The 12500-nt window shown below is 41.0% G+C and overlaps 1 protein-coding gene across 3 annotated transcripts in view; it reads left to right on the top strand.

Annotated features, from left to right (window-relative positions):
• fli1rs (Fli-1 proto-oncogene, ETS transcription factor-related sequence) overlaps positions 1 to 10891 on the top strand; it is a 38209-nt gene extending 27318 nt beyond the window's left edge. For 2 of the 3 annotated variants that reach the window (XM_062029225.1, XM_062029226.1), the window contains exons 3-10: positions 1 to 145; positions 2343 to 2546; positions 2774 to 2863; positions 4964 to 5032; positions 5125 to 5184; positions 5484 to 5531; positions 5708 to 5794; positions 9077 to 10891. The exon at positions 1 to 145 is cut by the window's left edge and continues 22 nt beyond it. In XM_062029225.1, coding sequence (XP_061885209.1) covers positions 1 to 145; positions 2343 to 2546; positions 2774 to 2863; positions 4964 to 5032; positions 5125 to 5184; positions 5484 to 5531; positions 5708 to 5794; positions 9077 to 9600 — 1227 coding nt within the window. In that variant the 3' untranslated portion in view covers positions 9601 to 10891. The remainder of the gene's footprint in view (positions 146 to 2342; positions 2547 to 2773; positions 2864 to 4963; positions 5033 to 5124; positions 5185 to 5483; positions 5532 to 5707; positions 5795 to 9076) is intronic. The other variant, XM_062029227.1, reaches the window with a different exon arrangement.
• Positions 10892 to 12500: the final 1609 nt, after the last annotated feature.

Here is a 12500-nt window from a genome sequence, read left to right as displayed (position 1 = left end):
AGCGTCACAAAACGCTCCAGACACATGAGCAACGACGGAGTCACCACTGCGTACCAGCCCTCGTACACGGAGCCCCGTGTTAGCCCGCAGAATGCGACCCCACCTAGCAGCACCACTGAGGAGAAGCGGGTCATTGTGCCAGCAGGTTAGCAAACAACCTGGCCGTTACTAAAGTTCTCTTTCCCCAGAGTACGATTAGTTAGCCACTACTACAGTAGTGCTACAATAAGTAATGGCCAAAGTCTAACCGTAACTGAAACCGTAATTGCAATGAAAAACATGGCCTGGTTGTAGTGCTACAAGAACAATGCAGACGCTAACGTCAACACTTATTCAATGCCTACAGACCGCCACTAGCTGACAGTTTTGGATGAATGAGTGTTTGGAGGTCATTATCAGCTATTTACAACCGAGTGGTTGCTTGCTGGGCAGCACGGTGGAAGAGGGGTTAGTGCGTCTGCCTCACAATACGAAGGTCCTGAGCAGTCCTGGGTTCAATCCCGGGCTCTGGATCTTTCTGTGTGGAGTTTGCATGTCCTCCCCGTGACTGCGTGGGTTCCCTCCGGGTACTCCGGCTTCCTCCCACCTCCAAAGACATGCATAGGTTGATTGGCAACACTAAATTGGCCCTAGTGTGTGAATGTGAGTGTGAATGTTGTCTGTCTATCTGTGTTGGCCCTGTGATGAGGTGGCGACTTGTCCAGGGTGTACCCACCTTCCGCCCGATTGTAGCTGAGATAGGCTCCAGCGCCCCCCGCGACCCCAAAGGGATTAAGCGGTAGAAAAGGGATGGATGGATGGATGGATGGTTGCTTGCTTGTTTGAGTGAGTCACTACAGAACATGGTCATGGATCTTTACCATTCAGGTCTCGGTGGAATTTGACGAGACTCACCGGTGAATAAGCGGTTATTGCTTTATTCCACATAGGATATTGCCTCACAAAGAAGTCCGTGTTATATACAGAACTCTTACTGGAGTCTATTATTACGGGCAACAAATGGTGCGCCCATTGTTTTGCTACTGGAAATGAGCCTCCCCCTTCCTGAGTCGGTACACTGACACGTCATCTTTCTGGGCATCGTGATCAATTTTAAGATATGAAATATAACTCCAATTTAGGCTTTTGTGTGAGGACGATTAAAAATCAGTGTAGATTTCTGCCTCCGATATGGGCCTGCAGTTAGCATTTACAGCAGCAGTGGTCACTCTCCTCACTATATTGTTTATTTAGGATCATTGTATTTTTTTTAACCAAGTAAACATCAGTGAGAGTAAAACATATATTCACCAAGATTACAGCATAAGACAATTTTGAGCCCAGTACAATAAATCAATAGTTCAATCAACAGTTTCAAATGTCATTGATTTTGCGTGTCTATAAAATATATTTAAATACTCCTAAAATAACAAGTTCAGATAAATTTAAGTAATTTTGCAAGTTATTTCTATCTCAAGAAAGATTTTTTTATTTGTTTTTAAAGCTACAGTAGGAATTCTTCCTAGGATACAAACTAGAATGCATTTGTCTTGTATGTTTTGCCTTTTCTAGCTTTTTTTGTTTTGAAAAGTTGTTCAAATAAAACCCACAATGAATGTGTATTTTTAAATGTGTACCCATTTATTAGTTTCTTTATTCTTGCTCTTTTTTTATTATGTTTTTGTTGACTTGCTGGAAAATGTCAAACATAAAGACGCCTGACCTAAGCATAATGTATTATGGGCAAAATCATATACCGTACTTTGCTATGGGTACATTACTAGTGTTTTTTAACCATATGGCCAGGGCCAATTGTTGGGGTGTTTCTCAGCTGTGGTCCATATGGGCCACAGCGCTATTTAGCTATGATACACTTTTCCACCACGTGTGGCAATAATGACAATATCAAACAAACAGAAGAAGTCTGGAGCTAAAGTTTAATAAGTAAAATTATGATTTAAGTGGTGAAGTTGTATTTGTATTTGTACTTTAATTTTAGTCACAGTTTAAGAAAAAAAAGACAGTATTAATTCGGTTGGATTTAATTTTTCATCAGTTTTTACGAGTCCCTTTTTTATTATTCTTTATTTTTGTAATCAGGCTGACCCAAGCCTTCATAATAGTCTTTGGGATTATACATGCTTTCATATCATTTGTCAACCTTGATCCCGTTTAACTGTCAGTAGGTTAGATATAATAATTGAATGCCATTAAAATCAAGAGTCAGATGACTAATTCAGTGTTAATATTTAAGTGGCCCTCTGTACTGGAAAAGTTAGGCCCCGTGTGTTGAATACAGATATGATTTAAGATCGTCAGCAAATTTCATTGCATAAAAAATCAGTGAGAACTATCTTTTCCAGATCCAGAGGTTTGGACTCAAGACCATGTGCGTCAGTGGCTGGACTGGGCCATCAAAGAGTACGTACTGGAGGAAGTAGACGTCATGCTCTTCCAGGCACTGGACGGCAAGGCCCTGTGCAAGCTGACCAAAGAGGACATGATGCATCTCACGTCCGCCTATAACGCAGACATCCTGCTCTCGCACCTCAATTACCTCCGGCAGAGTAAGGCAACGCCTATCCTCCTTTTCTATTTTAAGTGACCATAAAAAACTCTAAACTATTTTGATGCTTGCAACTTCTTTTCACATGAAAGTCTGCTGATCAAAAACTAATATGTATTTTACGGGGAATCTCACACAGTTGCTTTAGATGAAAACTGCGACCTGTGTTCTGAGCACAAAAACCGTATGACACCATAAGAGTGACTCTCGTCTCCGTCTTACCTCCAGGTAGCCCGACATTCTCGTACTCCACGACTCCCTCCAACAACACACCGCCGCCAGTCCCACCACCTCAACCCCGACTACAGGTGAAAGCAGGTGAGTTCCAAGGACAACAATCAACCTGTGATGTCAGTCGGTATGTTTCCTGCTTGCATTAAAATCGACTGAATCAAAACTGGTAAAACTTAATAACACTTTAATCTGACGGTGATCAAATGTCTAATAATCAAAATAATACAGCATGATTAATTGACTGGATATGGAATAATCATGCATAAGTAATTTCTGTTTAAATGTAAATCAGCTCTGGCTTACTACACATGCACCAGTCTCTGTGGAAATCAGGATTGGACACAAAAGTCCAAAAGCACTATAGTCTTGCAAGAAACTGAAAGTCAAGCATCTATAGAAATATTTGGAAACTTATGGTTTTAGATCAGCAATAAGTTCTAACTCCAAATGGTATGCCTAGACTACAGTATTTTCTGGCAATGACCCATCAGTCACTTTCAAACTTCTGCATTGGAACTGTAAAATAATCCAGCAAATATTACCTTGTGCCTTTTACACAGAATTTAGCAAAGCAGGATATTGCCATGTGACATAAAATACAATCACTTTCAAATAAGAGTGTCTTAGAATAGTCAACTATTCGATTTGGGGTAGTCTGATTCGACTAGCAACTTCGCAGTCGAACATCGATACCACCCTTCCTCCCTCTGTGTGAGGAAAGCGGAAGAGTACCTGAGGCCCATTACGTCTGCCATCTCGGGAACATCTTCCAAACACAACCGCTGTACACGGGGACTTTAGGTACTCAATGTTGGGACTCACTACCGTGGGAACTAGAGCTTGCCATGCCACCGCGCACCTCGACACGGTGCTGTAGCTTCAACCAGTTTGCTCGGGCAGGAGGCCTACCTCACAGGTTCACCTACAGAAACCCTCTTACGACATTTACTTCCTCTAGTCAAGGAAGCCGACCTCACTAAATCATCCAATCTCTATCAGTTTGGGGTTTTTTTGAGTGTTTTAAACGGTTTCTTTGAGGTGGAAAAAGTTGCAAATGAGATCTGTGTTTTGTTCTCTTCGATGAAAGGCTGAATGCTCAATGTTCTCTTGCCAATTCGTAGATAATTTACTGTGGTCTCAGTACAACGTAGATTGTAAAGTATGATTTAGTACATTGAGATTTGATAACCTTTTAAAGTTTTCATGTTAAAATAATGTTGGTTTTAGAGTGTATGAAGTGTTTTAAGAGCAGGAAGTGATTATAAGTGTGTGTGAATGCTCTGTGGAGGGAACACTGTACTTATTTTGTACTTGTATTCATTACATACATGTGGAATTACTGACATCTAGTGACTAGTGTACAGTACTACATGTACCAATGTGTTTCTTTGTAGGGATCCCCCTTAGATCTTAAAAAAGCAACACCATAGATTTTGCCCATTGTCGACAACCAAATCAGATTCGACCATGAAAATCCTTAGTCAAAAATGGCCATTCTTTCAACACAACAGTGTGTATTTCATGTCTTGATTGTTAAACTTTGCACCCTAAGAAAAAGGCAGCATCCCGCCACTGATAGTACTTCTGAAGCAGAGTTGACTTTGTCCACACAGTTCCCTGTCGGTGCCTTTTACACAGAACAGAGACTCAATAAAAACCAGCTTTCACAGACAGTGTGAAAGGGTCCTCAGTTGACCCATTAAGTTTGCTGTTCATCACAAACAAGCAAGCGGGTTTGAATGATGGAGGGTTCTCGAAACAATGTGCAGAGTTCACATCCATGTTACAAAGTCTCATGAGTTTAAAGAGGTTGCTTGGTGCAACACCGGCCTCGAAACTGATGAATCCCAAACTCAACAGGCCGTTTCAGGCAGGAAGCAGCTGCACTGGCGGAGGAAACCGTGTGCGCGGGGGGGCTATAGGTCGCACTGCTGGGACACAACTCACAATCTCGTGGAGACAGAGGTAGCCCAAACAAAAGAACGCTCACCCAAGAAACTAGGGGTCATCTCCAGACCCTCCTCCTGAGTGTACAACTTCTTATCGTCTTGGTCTCCATTTAGGGACTTCCTTCCTGCGGTGGCTTAAATGGCCACTTCAAAAGATTTTCGCTTTTGTTTTACAACCACACGTCTGTGGACGACTTGTTTTGTGTACATTAATCTTACGGTCTGTTCTGCACAGAAAGCAATTTTGAAGAGATCGGACGCAGGAACAGCTGGTCCGCCAACAGCATGACGGTAGTGCCCAAAGGTAAGAAACTACAAGTTCTTAGTCCACGATCATTTGCATTTCCACTAGATACGGCATGAAAATATCTACACTTGTGTCTTCCCTCTTCTTAGGCTCATCCATGGAGCACCAACACAACAGAGTGACGGAACCTGTTCCAAGAATTGTCCAAGGTGACGGATGCAACTAACACACTTCTGATCTTACGAAAAAAACAACCCTCAAACCCAAAAAGTGCAGTTAATGCTAAAGTAACAATGAAACTATTTGGCCCGACAAAAGCATATGAAATATAGCTGTTCATAGATACTAACATGCTACATCAGTACATACTGGATTTTAGGAGTGGCAATGTATACCATACCATACCAGCTTTATAGGCTCATGGACTAAACACCTGCAGTGTGCCTGTGAGCAAAAACATCCAGTAAGGACGTGATTAAATGAGTAATGTGGTTTTTTTTCTTTACAGACCCTTATCAAACATTGGGGCCCATAAGCAGCCGCCTAGCAAACCCAGGTAGGAATCTATCACCGAATGAGTGGGTGACACAAATCAAATGAGGCCTTTGCACTGTCTGTGTTGGCAACATGAGCGCAAAAACGAGCGAAAGCCGGGAGACAAAGTTATCGTCAAGCCCGGTCGTGTCAGCAGAGACCAAGTCCGTGACCGTTTGCCTCGCTGTTTCCTCACAGAAGGCCAAGCCGTCGGCTCGTCCAAGAACCGAACAGGCAAGCAAAGTTCGTACAAGTTGCCTGACCTCAGCGCCCAAAGGCCTGTGGGTAGGTTGCATCTTCACTTCCTCCGAGCCACACAGTGAAAAGGTCCCATTTGTTTGGCCATCGTGCTAGTTTAGCATCGTTGGCTGAAGGAAAACTAAAATGATCGAACTTATGGCTCCCCCGTCTGTAGCTGAAGGACGCATAGTTGGCAGAGCTCAAGGCTGCATTTAAGATGTGTTGTGAAGCCTGTTTTTTCTTTTACAAAGTGGTGGGCGTATACACGGATCAGGGGCAGGTCAAAGGCTGTATCACGTCCATTAAAAAGGAGGTTTTTCCTCCATGACGCAACTTAAAAAAATAGCGTTTGAGTGCCGCTTCGTTTAAAAGTCGAGTATTCAAGTGAGGGACATGACGTTTTTTTCACATTAGGTGCTAATGAATTCTATGCTCTAGAGCAGTGGTTCTCAACCTTTTTGCAGTGATGTACCCCCTGTGAATATTTTTTTAATTCAAGTACCCCCTAATCAGAGCAAATAATTTTTGGTTGAAGAAAAAGAGAAAGAAGTAAAATACAGTACTATGTCATCAGTTTCTGATTTATTAAACTGTATAACAGTGCAAAATATTGCTCATTTGTAGTGGTCTTTCTTGAACTATTTGGAAAAAAATATATAAAAATAACCCAAAACTTGTTGAAAAATAAACAAGTGATTGAATTATAAATAAACATTTCTACACAGAAGTAACCATCAACTTAAAGTGCCCTCTTTGGGGATTGTCTCTCCTGTTCTCCCCTCTAATGTTTTACAAAAAAGTATGTGCTTATGAATATCGTCATTATCGTTATTTTCTCGGCTGCGTTTTTATCCGGTATTATCAGCTCTTCAGCGATAGTGAACGGCTTTTTTGGCTTTAGCAACAAGCAAAGACACCGCGTAAGAAGCCTCCAGGGCCAATGTTCCCTCTAATTTTTCATGTGTGTGAGCAAACGCACAAACTCCTTGAGCATTCAGTGGAGCACATGTGAGCGACATCAGACGTGCACACTGTGGCTACACCAGCGTCACACCTGACCCAAACCTGACATCATAACAATTTAAATGTTTTATTAAAATAATTTTCTGATATAAGTGATTTTGCCCCCTTACAATGACAATAACAAAAATACATGTTTTTCATGAGCTATGTGCTAGTATTGTATGTCTGGCTGCGGGTCCTGCCTTTAAAAGAAATGTTACCCCTTTCAGAGATTACATTTAGTTCCTGTAACTTTCTGTCTGTAAAATACATCTTTTTATTAGCATTTATGAAATCTAGTGACAATATTTCATGAATGATATCCTTAGATTAACATTCTTAATAAATGGCAGTAAAATAAGCACACATCTGATTGTGGAGTCAGTATTACAACCTGGCATTTACACATTGTGTGGCAGCGTTGGGGTTGTCTGACTTTTTGTGTGGCCATAAACGCAGCACTGGCTAAGTGCCATGAGTGCGTGTGTTAGTGCAGGTGAACGAGCGAGCAGCTTCTGTTGAAACGACGGATGATAACGTTGGTTTAAGCCTGGTTTGTATGGCAGAAAATTACCAGTTTTTATAGATACAAGGTTTTTTTACTCATGTTTTTGGTGTGGTTACAAACAGTTTTGCTCAATAAAGTGATTGATGGAATTCCTGTCCGTAAAGTGTCTCGACAGACGATAATTGAACTGTGTTGACAAAGATTGTTTTATTCATTGGGGCCACTCTTGTTGTCACTTGTCTCTCACAGAGTTGCATTGCAAAACCATACAGAATAAATTGTAATGTGTTTATTTTGTTTAAAGTTCAGATGGGATTTTTGATTTCCTGTGCGGCATTAATTTGCAGTATGCAGAGGACGCATGAGCGGTGCGCAATTTCGCAGGCGCGCACCTTAAAGGGAACGTTGTCCAGGGCTTTGGCTGATGTTGTGGAGGCTTTCCGCATCATGTTTTGAGATGACCTGAATTAATTTAGTCTCCTCTTAAAAAAATCAGGTGGCTTACCGACACGGCAAGCGTGTTTTGTCCGGAGATGCCGCTGAAGATGCGCGGCCGCTTCATGCCGCTGTTCGCTAACATTTCTCCACAGAAAAAACACAATGCCTTGGGGGGGTTACAACTCGAAGCCTAAATCCCATTAACACATATTCTTCAGAATACTGTCTGAATTTTGCCGGCTCAGGTTCGGCCTTCTTTGGCACATGTTCTTCCTTGTTTTCAGCTGCATTACTGCTACGTTTTAACCAAGCCTCCATTGTTTTCTACATCGATAGTTGATTGACAGTTGCTGCCGTGTGGCAGCGCCAGGTAGGGTCAAACCATTATGGCATGGGCCATGGGGGAAACTCTGGGTTTATGATAATGAATGGAATAGCCTACTTGATTTGATGTTCAGTTTATGAACTTACATTCATATTTTGTTGAAGTATTATTCAATAGATATATTTATAAAGGATTTTTGAATTGTTGCTATTTTTAGAATATTAAAAAACAATCTCAAGTACCCCCAGGGGTACGCGTACCCCCATTTGAGAACCACTGCTCTAGAGCAGGGGTGTCCAAACCACAGGCTGGGCCAAGTACGAACTGCTGGCGTCTTCAGTCTAATCCGAGAAACTTCACACGGCGAATCGACGACGACGTCTCATGGACAATCTTAGTAAATTCGGTAAACAACCATTACTTTTATTTTGACCAGTATAGAGCACAGTATTAATTTATATGACCCAATCCAAACACCATTTCCCACTCATGGTGCAAATAAACCGTAACCGACACAGATATTCAACACACAACCTGCTCATTGAACTTTGTGGACATTATAATACATGTCAAAGCACCATACATAATTAAAAATTACACCCATATAAATCCACTACAATGCACGATGGGTAATATGCAAAATACTCTCTCCACACGTATACACGTTTGGTGCTCTGAGCTGCTTGATATTTCTGATTGATTACAAAACTTTGAGAAGGTCGTCACGGAAGTATTCTTTATTTTTGTATAAATGATTGTTGTTACGTCACAATCAACACTGTGCGGCAAAAAAAAAACGTCATGTTTGTGTATGTGCGTGCGTGCATGGTGATTACCCTCGAAAATAAGGCTTTATCGCAGGTTGGGCTGTATTTTTACACACTTGGCAGATTTCCAAGTCAAAAAAAGTTTGGACACCCCTGTTCTACAGACGTCTCATCGTTACATCACTTTTGCATACATGTTTGTGAAGGAATCTGAAAACATCCTATGTTCTGGACGAAAGTTAAGATGTTTTCAAAGCTAACATGAAACGTTGACCACGTACTCGCAGGTTCAGGCCAGATCCAGCTGTGGCAGTTCCTGCTCGAGCTGCTGTCCGACAGCAACAACGCCAACATCATCACCTGGGAGGGCACCAACGGCGAGTTCAAGATGACCGACCCGGACGAGGTGGCCAAGCGTTGGGGCGAGCGCAAGAGCAAGCCCAACATGAACTATGACAAGCTGAGCCGCGCCCTGCGCTACTACTACGACAAGAACATCATGACCAAAGTGCACGGCAAGCGCTATGCCTACAAGTTCGACTTCCAGGGCATCTCGCAGACGCACCAGAACCACGCGGCCGAGGGCAACATCGTCAAATACCAGACGGAGATGTCTTACGTGCAGCCCTACCACAGCCACCAGCCCAAAATGAACTTCATGGGAGCCCACCCGGCGACCATGCCCGTCTCCCCGGGCAACTTTTTTGGCCCTCCGTCCACATACTGGAACTCGCCAAGCAGCCCCATCTACCCCGGGGCTGCCATGACCAGGCATCCCGCCACTCACTCCCACCTGAGTTCGTACTACTGAGGACACATGGGAAGCAGAAGGGGAGGGGCCAAAGTGCACGACTGTTCCAGTTTAGAGCTCAGCGAGGGCCCGTCCAAGATGAAGCTCGTCTGAAATGAGGGCCGTGATGCTGTGATGTCGCCTGATTCTTTGTCTTAAAAGGACACAAGGATACGTGTGCACATGGGGACACACCGAAAAAAGCTTTGGCACTGTATACTCTTCTGGGAATATTACGAATATATTGATGACACATTGTATTTACTGTATCCTTCTGTTACGGAAACCACGTTTCTATTGCTTAAAGGGGAACTGCACTTTTTTGGAATTGTGTCTATCATTCACCATCCTTTTGTAAGACAAGGACAAATGTTTTTATTTTTTATGCATTCTAACTCGTAGATAAACGTTTGCAAAAGTTAGCTTACAATGGAGCCGATGAGAGTCGCTGTATTACGCCTATGAAGCGCTCTAAAAAACCAACTAATCATGGCAGACTCCATGAGAGACAACAGAGTAAAACCATCACTTACTGTACAATGTCTGCTCTCACCAGGATTCCGACTGATGGGATGTTTATATCTTCCCGTTTAAATGAAGAATTAATCATAATCGAGACAAAGCGTTAAAATAAAAAAATAGTGATGCCAACAAGTGTCTTTTCGGGTCTTTCTCGCCATTTCTCGGTCTAAGTTGGATGTCAAAGTTGAATCCAACTTCTAGGCTTATGTCCACAACCTTCTACTATCCAGGTGAGAGGCATGATTTATAATCTAGAATTAACTTTCACCAACTCAGAGGCGATGCAGCAGCTCAATATGTCAATAAAGCAGAATAAGGCAGTTAGCGCTCTGTAATCAATGCGCCGCTAAAAAGTAGTTCCTATGCGTTAGCGCTTAAAATAACAATATTGCTTATACTTGGTTAACATTCAGTTCACGACATGTAAATGGAGTGTTACTGACGCTTTTAGGATGCACTTTTTGAGTGATTTACAGGTAAAATGGATTAGTCCCATTAGCATAGTTACTCCCCACCTAGAATAGGCTGATTATTACAAATTAAAATGCTAAATATATATATGTGTGTTCTTGTCTTTCATAAGGTTTGTGAATGATAGGCAACATTCCAAAAACGGACAGTTAGCGTTTAAGTAAGTACTTTGTTGGATAATGGAAGATGGGCAGTTTTCGGGAGAAGGAACCTTTGACAAAACTCACGCATTTGTAAAAGAAATTGTACAGAATCTCCGTCATGTAGCAACTTTTACTCACAATGTAAAGTCTAATAAATGTTCTTTGTAGCTAACAATGGACTCTCTGGTTGACATCATTCAGTGCAGTGGTGTTTAAAGTGCTAATTTTTAGAATTGTTGTATTCATTTTTAAATCACAAAGATTGCATAAGGTTACAAAATAAATGTAAATGTTGATACTTTTATAGATGTAGTTTAATAGGAACGTACCGATCAATCGGCCAATTGGGGTGCAGGAAAAAATCGATTCCCATCCGAATCACAATTTTTAATCATTGTGATTGTGAATTGATTCAAAATGTTAAAGAATGGATTTTTCAAAAGTCTGTTTTTTGAGGCTACCTCAGCACTGACTGTTACATGTACACAACATTTGGCAGCCAAAAGAAGAGATTTGGTTACTTGTAACCCGTTGGTAACACTGCCTCTCAATGTTTGTGGCAGGACTCCCTTTAATAATAAATTGTTAACCTAAAAATTACTTTCCTGGATAAATAAATAGTACAAAATAAATCCATACTATTTTGGACAATTTGTTTCAAGCAAGAATCATGTTGAATCGAGAATTCCAAATTGAATCATCCCTCCATGAATTAAAATTGAAATAAATCATGAGTTGTAAGATTCATATCATTGATTAATATCGGACAATGTCTGCGAAAAAGTATGTGATTGGCCAATGCTAACGCTTTTCAATGCCGATCACAAAAGCTGATCCCCTGTGGTTGATACTTTATTTTTGGTCCCTTGGCTGAGAGAGGCAGCTAGCAGCTAACTGTTTATGTTCATACACCGTGTGGAGACGCTCCCCATAAATGGCAAATTAATTATATTTCTTACAAGTGTTATAACCACTGGAGAACGAGGCTAAACATGTCACACACCGAGTAAGAACAAGCAGAAGCAGACATGAAGGCAGGCTAATTGCTAAAATAGCCGCTAAACTAGCTTGAAACAGAAGAAATAAGTATTTTAGTAAAGTTTAACAGGAAATGAACAAGTCGATTAATAAGTTCGAGAGAGGGTAACATAACGATGTCTGTTGCTGTGTAAGGGGCGGGCCGATCCATCCGTATGTCAGTAGTGTAGATATCAAATATATGTATATGTATATATATATATATATATATATATATATATATATATATATATATATATATATATATATATATATATATATATATATAAAAAATAGTATTGATGTATAGAGTGATTAGACAGATGATATTTGTTTACAAATTCAGAGAATAATTCACTGGACAAAGAAGGACTGAGAGCAAACAAGGATTTAAAGAAATACTCGTAGTCGATTGTAGTTTTTACTTTTGTTTCGTTAACTATCGACTTTGTTTTGATCAAACAGTTGCGTATAATAAAAGACAATAGGGAAGTATGGTATATTAAATATTGTCTCAATATTGTTACACTGTCAGTAGCACTCACCATGAATACATTTTGGTACGTGGGCTCCATCTAGTAGCACGGCAAATAATTGCTTAGTTAAAGGCCTACTGAAACCCACTACTACCAACCACGCAGTCTGATAGTTTATATATCAATGATGAAATCTTAACATTGCAACACATGCCAATACAGCCGGGTTAACTTATAAAGTGCAATTTTAAAATTCCCGCCACACTTCCGGTTGAAAAACTCCTTTGGATAT

This window comes from Entelurus aequoreus, linkage group LG20, assembly GCF_033978785.1.
Source record: "Entelurus aequoreus isolate RoL-2023_Sb linkage group LG20, RoL_Eaeq_v1.1, whole genome shotgun sequence".
Classification (NCBI taxonomy): Eukaryota; Metazoa; Chordata; class Actinopteri; order Syngnathiformes; family Syngnathidae; genus Entelurus; species Entelurus aequoreus.
Note: the sequence above shows the minus strand (reverse complement) of the source record. Positions and strands in the feature narration are given on the sequence as shown.